Here is a 21370-nt window from a genome sequence, read left to right on the forward strand (position 1 = left end):
AGATTTTTTCCTAGTCTGTCTGAACTGATATGGACTATGCCAGGTGCAGAGTGCCTGTACAATGGATATTCACTCTAGAGTGTGTGGGTCTCTTAACAGGTCCCGAGGATACTTTTTGATGCATTTCCCATCCTTCATGAGCAGCGATGTATGGTTCAGCACTCTGCAAGGATGGTGGATTAGGCTCTTAGTGACTGTGTCATATTGCTGTCCGCTTTGGGGTCGAGCAGCTCTGCTGATATCACCGGATCGATTTGGTTTGGCAGCAGTTTCTGTTTTAACCACAGCAGCAAGTGTGTATGTGGCAAGCTACGTTTTTGCCACCCAGTGGAATATATGAAGCACTGCGCCTGTCGAAAAATGTTCCATTCTGTGAGGAGGACCACCAGCTTTTGCTGCCTATCCAACAGTTCTTCCCTGATATTGGCCCAAGCTGTGTTGCACATGAAGGTGATGAAGAAGTGTGGCTGATCTTAGTTGCAGATGTAAGAGAACGCATCCTGGGTATATTTGTGTAAGTACCTTGTACTGTTCACGAATAACAGTGGGAGGAAGACCATCTGACCTAAGTTGTTCAGATTCTCATTGCCATTGTTCACAATCGCATCTTGCAGGTGGATGTAATTCTCTACATGCAGCTTGTGTTGGTTTAGCTCTACGTGTCTTAGATGCATAGAAATCCATGCATGCCATTTTTTTTGTTCAGGTTCAGTTGACCAATCACCAGATTCATTTGAGAGCTCTGAAATGATTATGGCTCGGAGGAACCCTGACAGCAACGCCACCATGTTGAATAATGCTTTTCTTGCAGCCACAGGATGTCGTGTTATGACTCAAACTGTGCGCAATAGGCTGCATGATGCACAAATTCACTCCCGACGTCCACAGCGAGGCCCATCTTTGCAACCAGGACACCATGCAGTGCAGTACAGATGGGACCAACAACATGCCGAATGGATTGCTTAGGATTGGCATCATGTGCTCTTCACCGATGAGTGTCACATATGCCTTCAACCAGACAACCGGCAGAGATGTGTTTGGAGACAACCCGGTCACGCTGAACGTCTTAGACACACTGTCCAGCGAGTGCAGCAAGGTGGAGGTTTCCTGATGTTTTGGAGATAGCATTCATAGGAGCCGATGTACGCCACTGTTGGTCATGGAAGGTGCTGTAACCGCTGTACGATACGTGAATGCCTTCCTCCGTCTGATAGTGCAACCATATCGGCAGCATACTGGCAAGGCATTTGTCTTCATGGACGACAATTCGCACCCCCATTGTGAACATCTTGTGAATGACTTCGTTCAGGGTAACGACATCACTCGACTAGAGTGGCAAGCATGTTCTCCAGACATGAACTCTATCGAACGTGACTGGGATAGGTTGAAAAGGGCTAATTATGGATGACGTGACACACCAACCAATCTGAGGGATCTACACAGAATCATTGTTGAGGAGTGGGACAATCTGGGCCAACAGTGGCTCAATGAACTTGTGGATAGTATGCCACAATGAATACAGGCATGCATCAATGCAAGAGGACATGCTACTGGGTATTAGAGGTACTGGTGTGTACAGCAACCTGGATCGCCACCTCTGAAGGTCTCGCTATATGGTGGTACAACATGCAATGTGTGGTTTTCATGAGCAATAAAAAGGGCGAAAATGATGTTTAAGTTGATCTCTATTCCAATTTTCTGTACAGGTTCCGGAACTCTCAGAACTGAGGTGGTGCAAAACTTTTTCTGATGCCTGTATATATACCTGTCTCTGGGTTTCTTGACTGGCTCATTTTTGTATCCCGCCAGTAAATATCTTTTACAAATATCGTGAGCAGCTTCAAAAAAAAGTTTCCTCATTTATCTGAAGAATGAAATTATGAAACAAAACTCGATTTTGAAATCTATGGGATGAAGTACATTATTTCAGAGTGTTGGTAGTTAATGCAACATTGACAAAATGAATATTATGCATGTGCAAATTAGGCATTATACCTTGACTACATTTAATTTAAAATTTAAAGTACAATGAAAATTCAATTGAGTTAATGAATAGCTTCTACTCATGTGTGTCTCAGATTATTACACAACATTATGTAGGTTTCCTCTACCAGCAGTTTCTTTCCACACCAATGATGGGTCCAAAATCTTCTTCGTGATTTCCTCTGCTCTTCTTGACAATCTCTAACAGAGTTAACACAGCTGTTTTGTGCCAATAAAGCCACTGGTCACTGGAGAGCACTGAGAATGCAAAGGACACTAACCAGCTCATCCTGTGTACTGATGGCACAGTCTTCTATGAGGTTGGATGTCCTATCCACATCCATGTCAACTTTAGCTGCCTCATACCATGTGAGGATGGCTTAAGGGGTATTTGTACAAAGTTTGGTTGAAATTCATACACCGCACACGTGTGGCACACTTAATGAACTGGTTAATGTGCTTTGCCATCTTCACTTGCCATTCTTGGCTTTATTGGGCTCTCAAAACGCAAACACACACACACACACACACACACACACACACACACACACACAAAATCATAATATCCATTTTTATAATATGTACGAATTATATTACACAATTTTAAAATTTCTTTCATATTATTTATTGTATATTTCTTCATTTTTACACATTAGTTGTTTATGTTATAGAAAACTGTTTTAACTGCACAATTTTTTTCAATTATGGTAACACAACATCCAATCTTGGCACAACAAAACTCTTCAACTCCAAAAGTGACAGCTGCAGTACTGTGTGATAACTTGCTCTAACCTACTCAACAACAATTATGAAATAAAAGTGAGTTATTACTTGGAAAATAAGCACAACAATACATTAGACATTATGGGTCTGTAATAAACATTTTATTTCATTCATATAAACCTACTCTTAAATATATTGTTCTCGTGAGCAAATCTGGCAGGGTACACAGGCGGACAGTATATCTACTATGTAAAACAAGCTAATTGTCATATGAATTTCCAAAACTTCACACAACTGATTGTCTTAAAGGCACATTGTTTATCCTGAATTTTATTTTATTTTTACTATAAATGAACTCATTGTGGCATGTAATCCTAATTCTGACAAAAACGTAAAATGTGTTATATATTAAACTTTATTCCACATATTTTTCAAGTGTCACATTACATTCAAATATATTTCAAATAACTGTAAAATCTAACATGATGAAATACGAAAGTTTAACTTAAAGCTGTGACATTAATGTTACAAAATATGCCACATGAATGACTCAAAAATCAAATAGAGACAAAGAGAGAAATACATGGGCTTCTGCTACTAAAACATGAGCAACTGCTTTGTTTACACACAGACAGAGAACTATGAATATTCATCTGTACTGTAAAATTTCTTGGAATTAACACAAGCCTACTTTCTAATATAAGAATTACAGCTAAAAAAAGACAGATGGCAATTTCAACATAGAACCAATAAATACATTGGCACATAGCAAAGATTTGTGAGACACAGGAACTTTCATTAAATTGTTTTTAAAAAGAGAGTAAGAACACTCTGAGATCAGCAGAGCACAAATATTTACAAACGGTTTATCAAAAAGAAGTGTGGTACGCTTCTGCTCTCTTGTTATAGGCAGGACTACAATGAATCAGACATAAATGAAAGACCAAATAGGTCCAAAATTAAGAGAGAGAACAGGAAGTTATTAAACAACAGAAGACAAGGAAAAGGAACTATGGTGATACAGGACAATATCTCAAATTGGGATACTAACTAAATTTTCCCTTTATCTCGCATAGGTGCGGAGTGCAAACATTTCTATGCAACTAGTCCATTATCATAATAATGAAAATGATTATCTGTCTTGCCCCTCTCCCCCTTTCAATCTCTCTTTCTCAAACACACATTTAAATTCTGTCTGCACTGATGAATGATACCCCAGTACCTTGCATTACTGATAACATTCAGACAAATGTAAATACAAGTAAATGAACTGTAAATGTAACACATATAAAAGTAGCCAGGTTATATACAAAACTAGGATGGAAATTTCACAAACAGTACCAGAGTAACACATACAGGTAATACTTTGGAGAGACACATAAAGCACTTACAAAATAATTTAATAAATAATGAATATGGCAATAATGTCTTTTCTCAGCACATTCAATATAAACACAGTTTTTGGAACAGACAAAACTACTAATAAAAAAATAAGAATGAAGTCACAATAAAAGCACAACTATGTTTCTGATGACATACTGTAAAAATAAAAAATAAGTTAAGTTCAGACATACAAAAATTATACAAAAATCATGACCTTATTGTTTAAGCATTCCATCTGAAAATAAAGAGTGTAAAATTCCTAGCATTTGGATAGGAAAACAGATACCTTGAAGATAAAAATAACATAGTTTTGATAAGTAAATACCAATTTCAGAGAGGAGAGAAACTGGAAATTTTTCATCAGTCATTTTTCAGTTACAAATTCCATACCCAAAAAGGTAAAGTATAAACTCCCCCACCTCATCTCTCTCTCTCTCTCTCTCTCTCTCTCTCTCTCTCTCTCTCTCTCTCTCACACACACACACACACACACACACACACACACACACTTTTTCTGATTATTTTAGCCTACATCTTTTTGCTACAAATCCTTTCACATAATAGATAACAGCTTTATACAAAAATCTAACAATAATTGTATACAAACATCTCACTTTCTTTTTGGTACTTGTTGAAGCTCTTGCATATGTTGCTGTGACAGCTTCTTTGATGAATACAATGAAACATTGTATACAACATGTAAAAAACAATATAATCACAAATTCTACTAACTCTGAAAATATGGACAACATTAATATGTTCTACAAGTACTTCCTTTGTACTCAATGCATGTGAATAACCACACTGTGTATAAAATGGAACCTACAATCTTTAGCAATATGTTAAAGACATAATTATTTGCAGTTTAAAATATAATTTTTAAAACACTTATACTGTATCACATTATCAACATAACTACAAGGAAAACAGCCACAATTTATCACTTTCTGATTTCAGCTAAGACGTAGCTGAAAGAAAGAACAACATATGTGTATAAAATATATTTTCCACACCCTTCAAACTTGAGCATTAGGCATGTGCATGAATGCTTCTTCTTATCAATGGCATTTGGCAGAACAGGCAAATGCAGAGAAGGAATGTTCATGTATACTCCTTTAAAAAAAGGGGGGGGGGCAGGGGGGAGGCAGAGAGAGGGTGAGGAGGAGTAGGAGGAAGGAAGATCATCACAGTCTATAATCACAACCTGTTGTTACCAAATAAGTGTGATGTAACACACTAAGCCATATTCAATATGTATTACACAACCGAATATGTTTTACTAAATAAACTGTGCATAATGCTTGGATTTCACAAGATCCAAAATGATTGCTGCAGTCAGGAAACACTTCCAGTGGGTGTAAAGAGATGAAATTACCAAAAGTTGTAATGATGAGCTATAATCAGAATCACACTTTTTTATATCTTTTTATGAACAGCTTCTGATAATCAGAAAATGTTCTCATTTTTGTAAACATTCATCATCACAGAAAAAATTTTGCTATTTTCCAATGTTAGAAACATTAGATTGGAATATTACTATCCATTTTCACTGGAATTCTTAACTAGAATACTGAATAAATCTTACATAAAATGGCAGTGATAGATAATGTTCCTGTAGACAGTAAACACATTTGCCTGTTCACCTGCTGGAAACAACTCCCGTTGGGACAAACATACTGAATAAAATTTTAATACTATTTAGCTACTGTGAAGAGTCCCACATTCAAAAATCATTCACATGCCTAATATATCATCACAATAAATGTCAGTTACTTTGCACACCAACAAGATAATGACTTTCACACAATCACAACAGTGCATAATGCGAATATTTTTCCAAGCAGCAGGGAAAATTGTTACTTCAGTATTCAGCTTGCATGTGTTAATACTAACAAACAGTCAAACATCACATTTTTTCAACATAATTAGCAGGGAACAGTCCTTGGAGTTCACCCAGCCGCCCCAGCCACCAACCTCCATCAACTGAAAATTCAAACAATTCTTCAGTTTCAACATTTTGTTGACAGAGAACCAGCAACTTTATTAAATTTCTTAGAGCATGTATTCTGTCAAGAACTGTAGTACTGATGTTAGATGACTAATTTTGAACCTCACACCTTCAATTTTAAGCCTGACCTACTGAGGCTGCACCGATTATGCCTGTTCTTATTAATAAACATGAAAGTGGCAACATGTACTTTATAAATGTTTGTAGAATTAATGTCACAATCCACACATTCCTCTTAACAAGTCAAAATTTTGGATTTTGACTTGGTAAGAGCTATGTGTGGGTTGTAGCATTCATTCTGCAAACATTTGTATGAAGTATGTGTTGCCACTTTGATGTGTATTATTAAGAACAGGCACAGTCAGTGCAGCCTCAGTAGGCCAGGCTTGAAAATACATCTGTAAGCTTTGAAACTATTCACTTAATATAAATAATGCAGCTGTAGACAGAATCACTAATAAACACTTTAAGGAATTCAAGAAATGTTGTCAGCCATTTCATTGTCTGAATAAACTCATGCTTAAGGAATAGCAGAGACCACTTCAACTAGAGTAGTGCAAGGTGTTAGATTCATGTATGGATAGATGTTGCTTTATTTTACAAACTACACTCCAGTTATGCTTGGAAATGAGACCAGAACAAAATAAATACATGATATAAACAAATACTGATGCACATTATTAAATTTGCAACTTACTGAACATAACATATAAACAACAGTCATCATTTAACTTACTAAGTTAATTCATTTCACAACTAATAATGATCCAAGTACACTTTAATTTGATCTTATAATTCTCAATGCAGGATTTTAGTATTTGGATGGAAATGTGAGGAATTATGCTGTATTATTACTGAAGTCTACTTTTAAGTTCTGATTAGAGCTGGCCAACTACAGTAAATGAAGCTCAACATGCCACACTAGCCTATTCACTTCTGCATAACTACTGCAACCTACACTCACTCAAACTGTATTACAGAGGTCATGCTTTAGCCTCCTGTACAGATTATCCCCCCTCCCCTCCACCCACTCCCGCACAAATGCAGACACATGCACACAAGACCAGATGACTATTCCTTGTGGCCTCAGAATATCTCCTTATCAACCAGTCCCCTCTTTCAGTGAAGTCAAGTGATAACACAGTTTTCTCTTTAATTCAATTCAATTTCTCTTCATTAGTTATCCAATCTACCTGTTTAATCTCCAGCATTCTCCTCTAGTACTACATTTAAAAAGCATCATATTCTGCTCTTGTCTACACAGTTTATTATCCACGTTTAGCTTGCTTATTAGAAAAAACATCCTAATACTTGAATTCTTATTTTTTGGACATGTTTTCCTTGCTACTGCTACTTTGCATTTTCTGTCTTCTCTTGACTGGCCATCACAAGTTATTTTTCTGCCCAAATAGTAGACCTCATCTATTACTTATAGTGTCTTATTTCCTAATCTAATCTCCCCCCCCCCCCCCCCCCAGCATCACCTGATTTAATGATTTAATTCATCTACATTTCATTTATCATCATTTTAATTTTGTTGACACTTGTGTTACACTTTTTAATCATGATACTACCCATTCCATTATAAGTGATTTTCTGTTTCCTACCATCTCTGACTGCACTAAAATGTCATCGGCACATCTTGAAGTTCTTATCAGTTGTATCTGAACTTCAATTAATTTTCCAATTCTCCTTTATTTTCCTTTACAGCTTGTTCTGTGTACAGATTGTACAATGTGGAGAACATGACACAAATCTGCCTTGCTCTCTTCCGAATAATTGCCCTAATTTGATGTTCTTTGCTTCTTAGAGTTTCAGTTTGTTTTATTTCCAGCTTGTATATAACCTTTCATTCCCTGTATTTTATCCCTGCTACCTTCAGAATTTCACAGTGTATTCCACACCATATTCTCAAAAGCTTTCTCTAAATATACAAATGTAGGGTTGCTTGCTTCTGTCCATATTCTGTGGTAGCTCACACTGCCTTACATGTTCCAATGTTTCTATGAAACCTGAACTAATCTTCCTAGTGGTCAGGTTCTACCAGTCTCCTGAAATTTTTATCTTAGCTGTGGAAAAGGGCAAAGCCATGGTTGCGTGGGACACAAAGGATTACATTCAAAAGATGTAGAGTTAGCTATCTGATTCAGCGTATCGCAGGCTCAAGGCTGACTCAATGAACAGGGTTGAGAAAGAGATTACCAACCTCTTGAAAACTAACAAGAATCTTAACTCTTAATGTATTGCTCCCCTTCGATTATACGGACTTCTGAAGATCACAAGCAGATAACAACAAAAATTCTCATTACTTTCTGATTACATCTCATAAGTACCCAGTATTTCTAGTCAAAGGCATCCCAGTCTGACAGCACCAACTACGAAGGGAGGTCTATGCTGGGCAATGGGGCAGCACGCTTCTGCAAGTGGGCACCATAAGATTTTGACCCAACCACACCAGGACTACTGCTGGTTCTAAGTCTACAACTATGGACTTAGCACATTCTAACCGATAGAGCATCTCCACAATATCAGCGTCTAAGAACTGTAGGGAATGTCATTTAGAATGGGCAATGTGCTTTGTTTTAAACAGATGGCTTATGTACATTTAAGCATGGGCAGTATTTTTTTTTTTTTAATTGGTAGGGGGTCAGCCATGTTTGCAACACCATGGGGGGACTACCCTGGATGAAACATTGCAAATTTTTGCAATCCAAATGGCTCAGTTGCAAGCAGGCAATGCATATTTGTCTGAGGAAATCAAGAATGAGGAATGAAACATAACTTTGTGCAGAGCATGCATAGAAGAGGCAGATGGAATCTGATGAGTGGTTAGCTGAAAACAGGCTTCCACTGGAAAGGAATATGAGGATGCTGGACAGGCTTTAAAGAAACAAAAAGTGTAGGACTTGCACAGGAGTAAAAAGTAAGGAAAAAGTAGTCAAAAAAGTAAGTATTATTGATGCACAGAGTACTAATGTTGTAGAATTTAAGGGTAGTAATGTAGAATTACCAGGTCCAAGATCTTGTTTTTGGGGAGTTTGAATCATCTGCATGCTGGACAAACAAAGTGTGTGCTGGATGAAGTAAGTGTGTGCTGGATGAAGTAAGTGTGTGCTGGATGAAGTAAGTGTGTGCTGGATGAAGTAAGTGTGTGCTGGATGAAGTAAGTGTGTGCTGGATGAAGTAAGTGTGTGCTGGATGAAGTAAGTGTGTGCTGGATGAAGTAAGTGTGTGCTGGATGAAGTAAGTGTGTGCTGGATGAAGTAAGTGTGGGCTGTACTGAAGTAAATAAGTGTGCAGATAGTAACATTGGTGACAGTAGTGCAGTAGTATCTGCTACAATGGGTGGTAATGGGTGTTGTTTAGAGGCCATGGAGTCTGAGCCAGAAGTACATGTGTCTATCCTCTTTGTGACAAGCAGAGTGGAATTGCAGGAGCTAATTTTGTTCTAGATACAGCAGGGGATGCACAAGAAGCTGTTGATAAGATTGACATTGTAGCAGATATTGTGGGTAAGGAATGAAGTGGCACAGATACATTTATTTCACAGATTATGGTAATGCGAGTGCTAGATCACAGGCTTTGAGAGTGGTAGAAAGCACAGGTTGCTGATGCAGATGGAAGCTGCTTACAACACAGCTGCACTTCATTGTGCATGATGGGTGTAATGCAGGTAAAGGGTACAGTGTAACCAAAAGATTAGTCTTTCTGTTTAAGTATCACGCTAAAGCTGACCTTCATCAATGTACAGGAGAAGTCAGGGGAACATTGTTCCACCTGGAGGAAGCTATCACCAATGAAATACTGTTTCAAGGTTTGTCTATCTTGATGGACAAGCCAGTTAGCTGCAGACAATATCACTTAGAAGCCTTTTTTAAGTCACTTGGTACAGTGCTGCAAGGCACCAGGAAGTAGCTTTAGGTGAGCAACGGTACAAGAAAGTCTAGCATTGTGAGAAGAATTCCATCTGTGATTAGCCTTACAGTGAGGGAAATAAGTGGAACTACCTGTCAGCGTATTGTAGGTGGTTGTACCGTACACAAGTTTTGTGCAAGCATAGCCTTAGGGGTGTTCTTTCTAGGAAAATGTGAGAGGAACTGTTGTTGCAGAGAGAGAGTTCTGAAAGATGTGCCAAACAACAGGATAAGAAACCACTGGATAGACTAACAGAAATCCTGGCCATAAAGGATCAATGGGATGGATTGTTTTGGGGAGCAGACCAGACAGCAAGGTCGTCAGTCTCATCGGACAGGGAAGGAAGTCAACCGTGCCCTTTCAAAGGAACCATCCCAGCATTTGCCTGGAGCGATTTAGGGAAATCACAGAAAACCTAAATCAGGATGGCCAGACACGGGATAAAGGATCAATGGAGTCTGACTATGTACTGTTGAAAACGACTTGTTAAGAGAGAACAGTATTACATTCAGCTTGTTCTGTATCTGTTGGCAATGGTATTAGAGGGTTCATCATTTTAGGTGAACATTTTTGTTGTGACTGACGGTGAGCTGGTACAGCTCGCTATTTAAATATTTTTGTTTTTTTAAACCACCCGCCTTCTCAATACTCACCATGGTGTCAATATCGAGATCGGATTGGAGTCTCTGGCCATCACATACCTTTTGGGAGTTGGCTTCCCACTCACTGGGAGGTGGACAGGACGAGGAAGAAGAGGCTTGCTGTGAGTTAACTCAGGACTGTGTGTGAGGAGCGATGTCAGTGTTGGAGGGCAAGTCCGCTTTGTCAGTGGGCCCTGCAGAAGCTGTCAGTTGGGGACACAATGCCGTGAGCTCAAAGATCCTAGTGTGGAGGGCCAGTGTTTACCTGGTGGTGATATCGTGTGGTCATTCAAGGGCTGAAAAGTGATTTCCTAGTTCTGCACTTGGATTCCAACGAAGAATTATGGCAAGTTTGGTGTATGAACCAAACATAATCATTCTTAAATAGTGCGCATTGGTGGTGCATATATCAGACTTGTGAGTGGTGTAAGCTTTGCTTTGGTACTGCAATCTCCAGTTAGAGCGCAGCTTGGGAGGCGAGCATTGATATCGGCATTGTTATCTGTTTAGCTGCTTTAAATTAAATAACTGTTTGGACCGAAGGTGGAACCCAGTGAAGGACCGAATCATTGCTTGTCTTATTGCACAAAAAAGGGGATGGATCTGATGCTAGCAACTACTGCCCAATCTCACTTCTGACAGCTTTATCCAAAATTCTTGAAAAAGTAATGTATTCAAGAGTAGCATCACATATTTGTAAAAATCACGGCATTGTGCCCCCAACTAACAGAATGTCAATTTAGTTTTCAGAAAGGCTTTTCAACAGAAAATGCTGTATGTGCTTTCACTGATCAAATATTAAAAGCACTGAATAACCAAATATCACCCATTGGGATATTTTGTGATCTCTCAAAGGCTTTTGATTGTGTGAATCATGAAATTCTTCTAGATAAGCTTAAATATTGTGGTATGAGTGGGGCAGTGCACAAATGGTTTAATTCATACTTAACCGGAAGAATGCAGAAGGTTGAAATTAATGGTACAGATAGTCTGCAAAAAGCAGCAGAGTCCTCTAACTGGGGAGGTATCAAGAATGGTGTCCCACAGGGTTCTGTCTTGGGTCCTTTATTGTTCTTAATATATATTAATGACTTGCTCATGAATATGCGAAGCTAGTTGTTTTTGCTGATGATACAAGTATAGTAATCACACCCAAGAAGCAAGAATCAGCTGAAGAAATTTGCAAATAAAGTCTTCCAGAAAATTATTAAGTGGCTCTTTGCAAATGGACTCTCACTAAATTTTGAGAAAACACATTTTATACAATTCTGTACAGTAAATGGCATAACACCATTAGTAAATAGAGACTATGAATGGAAGTCTGTTGCTAAGGCAGAATACTCAAAATTTCTGGATGTTTGCACTGATGAGAAATTGAATTGGAAGAAACACATCGATGATCTGCTGAAACGGTTAGGTTCAGCTACTTTTGCTATTAGGGTTATTGCAAATTTTGGTGATAAACATATCAGTAAAGTAGCCTACTATGCCTATTCTCATTCACTGCTTTCATATGGCATCAAATTTTGGGGCAATTCATAATTACGAGAGAAAGTATTCATTGCACAAAAGCGTGTAATCAGAATAATAGCTGGAGCCCACCCAAGATCACTTTGCAGACATTTATCTAAGGAACTTAGGATATTCACAGTACCTTCGCAATACATATACTCACTTATGAAATTTGTCATTAGTAACCCATCCCAATTCAAAAATAACAGCAAGGTGCACAGCTACAACACTAGAAGGAAGGATGATATACACTATTCTGGAACTAAATCTCACTTTGGCACAGAAAGGGGTGAATTATGCTGCCACAAAAAAATCTTTGGTCATTTGCCAAATAGTATTAAAAGTCTGACAGATAGCCAATCAACATTTAAAAGCAAATTAAAATAATTTCTGAATGACAACTCCTTCCACTCAATAGATGAATTCTTAGATATGACTTAGAAACTGAAAAAAAAAAAAAAAAAAAAAAAAAAAAAAAAAAAAAAAAAAAAAAAAAAATTAATTAATTAATTATTTTGTGTAAATAGAACTTATGTCAAAGTAACATGTGCAACATCAGTATAAAATATCATATTCATGATCTATGGAACAAGCATTAATGTATGTAAGTATGTACGGAATCTAAGTTGGCCCCAGCATGTTAAACTCTGTTATCTACAGTTATAACGAGTAATTGACACTCTGGTAGTGTCTACGAGTGAATTTTGGAGGTACTGTTAAGTGTTTGTAGTAAGGGAAAAATTGACTGGAGCTTTTCAGTCAGAAGTATATGAATCGTGTTAATTGCAGTTCACTTCTAATGGTATTTTACAGTTCTACTTGTTGTGGCGAAATCGCCGATAGTACTTTCAGAATTTAGCTTGGGATGTCATTCTGTGGTTTGGTGTGGCCCTCCCAATAGTTTAAAGTCCCAAATATTTTCTTACTGTCTTGCTGAGGTTGTCTTGCAAGCAGTTGTTGATTTCTCTCTTATCTACCCCACCGTACTGCTGTTTGGTGTGGTGTGGTATAGTCAAAGTGTTCAGTAGTACTGCATGTACTCCCTCACCCGTTTTAAAATTTGTGAGTCGCATCCACATCGACGTATATTCCCAGTAAGCAATTTGTGTAAGTTGGTTGCACCCTGTTAACGTTTTGTACATTGTACAAAATCTTTCCCATGCCGCATGTGATCCTGATGGAGAGCATGGTGCACAACAGCACGTGACCATGAGGAGATCAAAAGACATGTATTGTATATTTTTTTAATGGATGTAATCACTAAGATTAAGAGTTGATTTCTGTTTTTTTTATTTATTTGAAAGGAAAGGATTACATACCTGATTAATTATAATGTCTACGGTTATTTATTTGTCATAATTCGTTGGGTGTAGTATGAATCACATGTAGGGAGGTTTATGGTGTAAAGTGTTTAAAAGAAAGGAAAATATTTTGTGATACAGCGCACATCGTAGTGGCTATGGCGTTTCAGTGTAAGTTCACAGTAATCGGATTTTATTCCATTTAAGTTGTTTCAATTAAAAATTTTGCGGTCAATATTGTATTGCCTTTACACGTCACAGGTGATATCTACAAAAATTTTGGTATTGCCATGTGGCATTAGAACCAATTATTTAACCTTGCATTATGCAGTTTCTACACTCCTGGAAATTGAAATAAGAACACCGTGAATTCATTGTCCCAGGAAGGGGAAACTTTATTGACACATTCCTGGGGTCAGATACATCACATGATCACACTGACAGAACCACAGGCACATAGACACAGGCAACAGAGCATGCACAATGTCGGCACTAGTACAGTGTATATCCACCTTTCGCAGCAATGCAGGCTGCTATTCTCCCATGGAGACGATCGTAGAGATGCTGGATGTAGTCCTGTGGAACGGCTTGCCATGCCATTTCCACCTGGCGCCTCAGTTGGACCAGCGTTCGTGCTGGACGTGCAGACCGCGTGAGACAACGCTTCATCCAGTCCCAAACATGCTCAATGGGGGACAGATCCGGAGATCTTGCTGGCCAGGGTAGTTGACTTACACCTTCTAGAGCACATTGGGTGGCACGGGATACATGCGGACGTGCATTGTCCTGTTGGAACAGCAAGTTCCCTTGCCAGTCTAGGAATGGTAGAACGATGGGTTCGATGACGGTTTGGATGTACCATGCACTATTCAGTGTCCCCTCGACGATCACCAGTGGTGTACGGCCAGTGTAGGAGATCGCTCCCCACACCATGATGCCGGGTGTTGGCCCTGTGTGCCTCGGTCGCATGCAGTCCTGATTGTGGCGCTCACCTGCACGGCGTCAAACACGCATACGACCATCATTGGCACCAAGGCAGAAGCGACTCTCATCGCTGAAGACGACACATCTCCATTCGTCCCTCCATTCACGCCTGTCGCGACACCACTGGAGGCGGGCTGCACGATGTTGGGGCGTGAGCGGAAGACAGCCTAACGGTGTGCGGGACCGTAGCCCAGCTTCATGGAGACGGTTGCGAATGGTCCTCGCCGATACCCCAGGAGCAACAGTGTCCCTAATTTGCTGGGAAGTGGCGGTGCGGTCCCCTACGGCACTGCGTAGGATCCTACGGTCTTGGCGTGCATCCGTGCGTCGCTGCGGTCCGGTCCCAGGTCGACGGGCACGTGCACCTACCGCCGACCACTGGCGACAACATCGATGTACTGTGGAGACCTCACGCCCCACGTGTTGAGCAATTCGGCGGTACGTCCACCCGGCCTCCCGCATGCCCACTATACGCCCTCGCTCAAAGTCCGTCAACTGCACATACGGTTCACGTCCACGCTGTCGCGGCATGCTACCAGTGTTAAAGACTGCGATGGAGCTCCATATGCCACGGCAAACTGGCTGACACTGACGGCGGCGGTGCACAAATGCTGCGCAGCTAGCACCATTCGACGGCCAACACCGCGGTTCATGGTGTGTCCGCTGTGCCGTGCGTGGTGTGATCATTGCTTGTACAGCCCTCTCGCAGTGTCCGGAGCAAGTATGGTGGGTCTGACACACCGGTGTCAATGTGTTCTTTTTTTCCATTTCCAGGAGTGTATTTTTTCCTTTGCTTGGAAAGGGATTTTGAATTTTAAGCATTGTAAATTGATTCTGAGAGCTTTTCTTTAATCTTTCAAAATAATATTTCAGGAACTTTCATTAACAAACTATATTGAGGATCTTGTTGTTCATGATAACGAATGTTCACTAACTATTTTAAAACCAAGTTAATAAAGTTGTAAGATTTTAAAGGTAAAGAAAAGCTTCTATTAGAGAAATGGTGCCTGCCCGTATCCCCAACAACTTCCACGTATTCAAAGCATTGGCCTTCAGGCATTGTCTGATGTTTTCCTCGGCATCTATCCCTGCTAACGCCTGCGGGACCATGCCAAATGGTAGCAGAGCGTGACTGCGATCTTTCGTAACCTGGGTAGGGGGCATTGTAGGGCACCCTTTCTCTAAATTCTATTAAAGCTTTTAAGTACTTGTTTCATCAGGACTTGGCTAATAATAACAAATTGTTGAGTACCCGTTCTATTAGGATTTGGCTATTATTAAAATTTTACATATTTGTTTTATTAGGATTTTTAATTCTTTTCAGGTTATAAGCTGATATGGAAGCACGGCGTTGTCCAAGTCTAGTGCTACTGAAGTGCGAACTGTTAGAATACAAAGGGCATACGCGCAGACAGACAGGCGAGGCAGGCATGCCTGAATTACTGATACAGGTAAAGGCATCCTTGGAAAACCTGGTGGTAATTTCTCCACAACTCATCGGTGTTGTAGGAGATGCCTTTAGTTTTGCTTTTACTTCATTGTCCTCATTGAATTAGCAGGTTGAGTTTTTTGAGAATGTTGCATCAACTGCTAAAGAGCTTGCGCTTCTTCAAGCGCAACTGGCACTTTGGAAGTGGCACATTACAGATTTGAGTGAGATTCAGCTTACTAAAGAGCAAGTGTAGGAGGTGCAGCAATTTCAGGATCAGGTTTTTGCATTGAGGGCGATGTCGAATCTATTAGATGTTGAGCAGGCTACAAATGAGAGAGGGCAACACGATTCGGTTGTGCAGGGTGTACAGGAACCGATAATACGAGGGGAAAATAAATTGTCAGTATGCGTGCATTCAAGTTTTGCTAACTGACCTCACCCCATGGGAATCTTGCTAAAGGGAATAAATAGATTATCAATGGAATTCATTCTGGAAATTGAATAGTTGTTGTGGCTTTCTGTTGAGTTCGAACTCCATGCTGATACCTTGAAGTTGCCCCAGGATCAGGTTGTCCAACTACTATACTCAATGAGTGATGGGACCCTCAGCCAAGTTATTGCTTAAATTTTGCAGGAAGGAAAGGGGTCGAGGGAACTACATAAGCAGGTAATTGCACGTAAGGTGTCCCCTCATTTATTGCATGACTTACAACATAAGCATTATTGGTGAGTACAGGGGGGCAATGAACCCTTGACTAAATTCATCAAAAGTGTGCAAATGTCCATCCTAGCTCTGGAGCTACAGGTGTCAGAAACACAGGTGGTCAAAATCATTTTGGGGGGAGTTAGACCTGAAGATAGGTCGCGGATGACGTTTACCAAGAAATCTACCACCTTGGGCCTACTTAGTGTATTAGTATCAGATATTGGGAAGCTGTCAAATGCTGACAGTCAGTGGGTGAGCTCTCAAATTAGGTATCGACAACTGAATTGTCGTTTATTCCAGAGTGAGGTGGTGCAACCAATAATTTCCAAGCCAAAAGTATGTTTTTGTTGTTGCTAGGAAGGTCACCCTGTGCGTGACTGCCCATATGCTCAGAAGAAGGACAATAACATGAGGGAGGGTACAAATACGCAGGTTAGGATTCCCAAGCGTTTTTGCTGAATACTGGAAGCTATGGGCACCTAGCTGCCTTTTGTGTGTGCCCACCTGAATCACAAACCTGTCTGTGCTCTCCCGGATTCGGGTAGTGCCTTATCAGCAGTGGACTATCAGTGGTTTTTGGAATTTCGCACATTATGTCGCTTAGGTCCCCTGTGTAAGTCGTCCTGAGTTTGTCGCTTAGTCAACAAACAAAAGTTGGAGATAGTGGGGGAGTGTGTGGTTAGTGTGGGCATAGGAAATTTTACTTGGCCATTTCAATTCTTGGTGGTCAGGAAATTGGCTGTGGATTTACTTCTGGGCTGTGATTTTATGGCTAAGGCTGGGTTAGTGTTGGCTGGCCAAGAACTTGTTCTATTTTTTCAATTCCGGCCTGAGGAGCGCATTGCTTTTTGTTCATGTCGGGTGTCAGTTCCAATTTATTCCATGAATGATAGCACAGAGAACTATGATATGAGTCATCTTGATAATCAGCACAGGGAGTCATTCTTGCAGGTTTTAGAGCGATTTTCCAGAAGTGCTGACCAACAAGTTAGGAATGACAAGCCAAATAGAGTATATGATTAGGCTGAAGGATGACATACCAGTTCAACAACCTCCTTATCCGTTGTCAGCCCCGAAGATGAAGAGTTTGCATGGGTTAATAGAGGGCACGCTAAGGGAAGGGGTCATATGACCTTCGACCTCTCTGTATGCATCTCCCATGTTCCTGGTCCCTAAGCCTAATGAGGGAGAATCTTGGCCTGTAGTTGATTACCGCCTGGTCAACAAAAAGGTAATTTTGGAGTTGGTTTCCCTGCCAGACATCCACAATTGTTTTACGTGGTTTCCTAGGGCAAGGTACTTTATCATTTTGGACCTCAATTAGGCGTATTACCAGATCCCACTTGCTGAAGATTCCAAGCACATAATTGCCTTCTGCACCAATTGGAATCTTTTTGAATTCAATCAGGTGCCATTTGGAGTGTGAACCGGAGCAGCGGTTTTGTCCTGGTTGTTGGACAGCGTGCTTGGAGACCTAAAATTTAAGTGCGTCTGTAACTACCTGGATGACAATGTGGTTTGTAGTCATACTTTCCACGAGCACCTGGAATTTTTGGAGATGGTATTGCATAGACTGAGGTGGGCTGGCCTTACTGTTAAGCCATCCAAGGTCACCTTGGCTCGTAGTCAGATTTCTTTCTTGGGGCACCTGTTCTCTGGGGAGGTGCTCGCATTGACCAAGAGTGAACTAAAGATTCGTGAAGGTTTCGTCCACCAGTTAATAAGAAGGGAGTGGCACGATTCATGGGGATGGCAAACTACTTTCGTAAGTTCATGCTGAAGTTTGCTCAGTTGGCTGCTCCTTTGAACAAACTATGTAAGAAGGGCACAAAATTTATTTGGGATGAGAGCAGTAAGACTTCGTTCAAGGCTATTAAGCTGGCCTTGAGTAACCCTCCTGTGTTGGCCATCCCAGATTTCGATCTGTGCAGACTGATGCCTCTACTTGTGGGATTGTGGCAGTGATGCTACAAGAGCAAGAGGGAGAGCGGAAACCGGTAGCTTACGCCACCAGGAGATCGTCCCCTATAGAGGCCAAGTACTCTGTGTATAAGTGGGAGGCCTTGGTAGTGCTTTTCACACTGTAAAAGTTTAAAATTTATTTGGAACACCGCAAGTTTTTGATTGAAATGGATAATCAGGCCCTTAGCTGAGTGCTGGCCCACTCGCATACGACTAGTCAGATAACCAGGTGGGCTATTACGATATCTGCCTTCCGTTTTAATGTAAAGCATACAAGGGGAACCGATAACCAGTTGGCAGATGCCTTAAGTCATATGTTTGAGAGTGAGGGTGAGCTTGAGAAGGCTGGTCCAGATCGTCAGGCTGGAGTAGGTGCTATTTTATCAAAGGTCTCAGAATTGGAAGGTGAGCAATGTATTAGGAAAATTAAAGATAGGTAAATTGCGGGCAGGCAGGTAACCGAATATGCCCTATGTAAGGGGTTGGTCTGCTGTTGCGGCCCGGGTGCCGATGGTTTTCGCATATATTTGTCTAGTGAACTGGTGGAGCCGGTGCTTCACTACTCCCACCATACTCTTGTCAGTGGCCAATTAAGTGCGAATAAGATCATTGCAAATATTAAGAGGCAGCTCTATTGACCCAGTTTATATAAAGATGTCCTGCATATGGTTGGCGAGTGTGAAATTTGCAAGCAAGCGAAACCAGACTCGGGACCTCCCAGAGAGCTCCTCCAATCCACTAGAGAAAGTGACCTTATGGACAAGTGGTTCATTGATCATACTGGACCTCTGCCTCGTACTCAACAGGGTAACCAGTATGTTCTGGTGGCAGTTGATGTGTTTTCACGTTTTTTATGGCTTATTCCAACCAGTAATGTCACAGCTACGACTACCATTCGTCACTTATTGGGAATTATTTTAATATTTGGACCAGCGAATACCCTAGTTAGTGATAATGCTCCAGCCTTTGTTTCCAAACAGTTCAGGACATTCTGTTTTGAACAGGCCATTTGGAATATCACCACAACTCCTTACTATCCTCAGCCTTCGTTTGTGGCATGTGTAAAAAGGAATTTAAAAGCTGCCCTAAATGCGTTTCACAGCCGTTCTCACACCAAGTGGGATAATTCACTGGGCTGGCTAAACTTTACATTTAACACAGCTCAGCATGAGTTGGTTAAGGTATGTCCATCTTCCTTGGTCTTAAGGAACCAGGTGAACTCCGCTCTGTCCAATCTGTGGTCGATTAATGATCTGCTCCCAGAGCGCACTGATGCTGGAGTTATTCAGTAGAGTTGGAAGCGGGTACAGCGTAATATTCAGTGGGACCATCAGAGTCTGGCACAGTGGTATAATAAGGGCAGGAAGGAATTTAATTGCAAACCCGGGGATAGGGTGTTCATCTGCAACACGGGCCTACCTCAGAAGGGTGGCGCAGACTATATCGGTAAGTTGGAACCCCGTTTTTTGGAGCCTTATGAGGACCTACAGGTGGCCAGTCTGGTGAATTTACTGGTCAAGCATTTAAGAGCACGGGCGGATGATGCAGGTTCATGCTAGCCAGTTTCGCCGGAGTTAGTCCTTTGCGCAGTGAGTTTCTGTTTTAGTGGGGGAGGTTAAGTTGGAACGGCTTGCTATTATAATCTCTTTGTTTTTTGAAACCACCCGCCTTCTCAGTTCTCGCTATGATGTCAATATCAAAATCGGATTGAAGTCTCTGGTCGTTGCATATCTTCTGCAAGCTGGCTTGCCATGTGCTGCGAGGTGGACAGAAGGAGGAAGAAGGGGCTTGCTGCGAGTTAGCTCAAGACTGTGCGTGAGGAGCAACATCAGTGTTGGAGGGGAAATCCGCTTGGTCGGTGGGCCCTGCAGAAGCTGTCGGTTGGGGCAGAGCGCCGTGGGCTCAAAGATACTAGTGTGGAGAGCCGGTGTTGTCCCGATGACAATCACTGTGTGGTCATTCAAGGGCTGAAAAGTGATTTCCTGGTTCTGCTCTTGGATTCCGGTGAAGAGTTATGGCAAGTTTGGTGTATGAACTGAACATAAGAATTCTAAAATGGTACACGTTGGTGGCGCGTATATCAGACTTGTGAGTGGTGTAAGCTTTGCTTTGGTACTGCAGTCTCCAGTTAGAGTGCTGCTTGGGAGGACAGCATTGATATCAGCATTGTCATCTATTTAGCTGCTTTAAACTAAATGACTGTTTTAGACCAAACGTGGAACCAAGTGAAGGACCGAATAATTGCTTGTATTATTAAGGAACCTAAGTTGGCACCAGCGTGTTAAACTCTGTTACCTACAGTTATAACATGTAATTGACACTCTGGTAGTGTACACAAGTGAACTTTGGAGGTACTGTTAAGTGTTTGTAGTAAGGGAAAGATTGACTGTAGAGCTATTCAGTCAGACGCTTATGAATTGCATTAATTGCAGTTCACTTCTAATGGTATTTTACAGTTCTACTTGTTGTGGTGAAATCGCCGATAGTACTTTCATAATTTAGCTTGGGATGTCATTCTGTGGTTTGGTGTGGCCCTCCCAAGAGTTTAAAGTCCCAAATATTTTCTTACTGCCTTGCTGAGGTTGTCTTGCAAACAGTTGTTGATTTGTCTCTTGTCTACCCCACCGTACTGCTATTTGGTGCGGTACGGTATAGTCAAAGTGTTCAGCAGTTCCGCATCTACTCCCTCACCCGTTTTAAGATTTGTGAGTCGTATCCACATCGACGTATAATCCCAGTATGCAATTTGTGTAAGTTGGTTGCACCCTGTTAATGTTTTGTGCATCGTACAAAATCTTTCCCATGCCGCATGTGATCCTG

General features: G+C 40.9%; 1 protein-coding gene across 2 annotated transcripts in view; it reads right to left on the reverse strand.

Moving 5' to 3' along the window:
- Window positions 1–3103: 3103 nt before the first annotated feature.
- LOC124615360 (unconventional myosin-Ie-like) overlaps window positions 3104–21370 on the reverse strand; it is a 384348-nt gene continuing 366081 nt past the window's right edge. For both annotated transcript variants that reach the window (XM_047143176.1, XM_047143175.1), the window contains one exon: window positions 3104–6072. In XM_047143176.1, coding sequence (XP_046999132.1) covers window positions 5996–6072 — 77 coding nt within the window. In that variant the 3' untranslated portion in view covers window positions 3104–5995. The remainder of the gene's footprint in view (window positions 6073–21370) is intronic.

The sequence above is a fragment of the Schistocerca americana genome, chromosome 5 (assembly GCF_021461395.2).
Source record: "Schistocerca americana isolate TAMUIC-IGC-003095 chromosome 5, iqSchAmer2.1, whole genome shotgun sequence".
NCBI classification, from domain to species: Eukaryota; Metazoa; Arthropoda; class Insecta; order Orthoptera; family Acrididae; genus Schistocerca; species Schistocerca americana.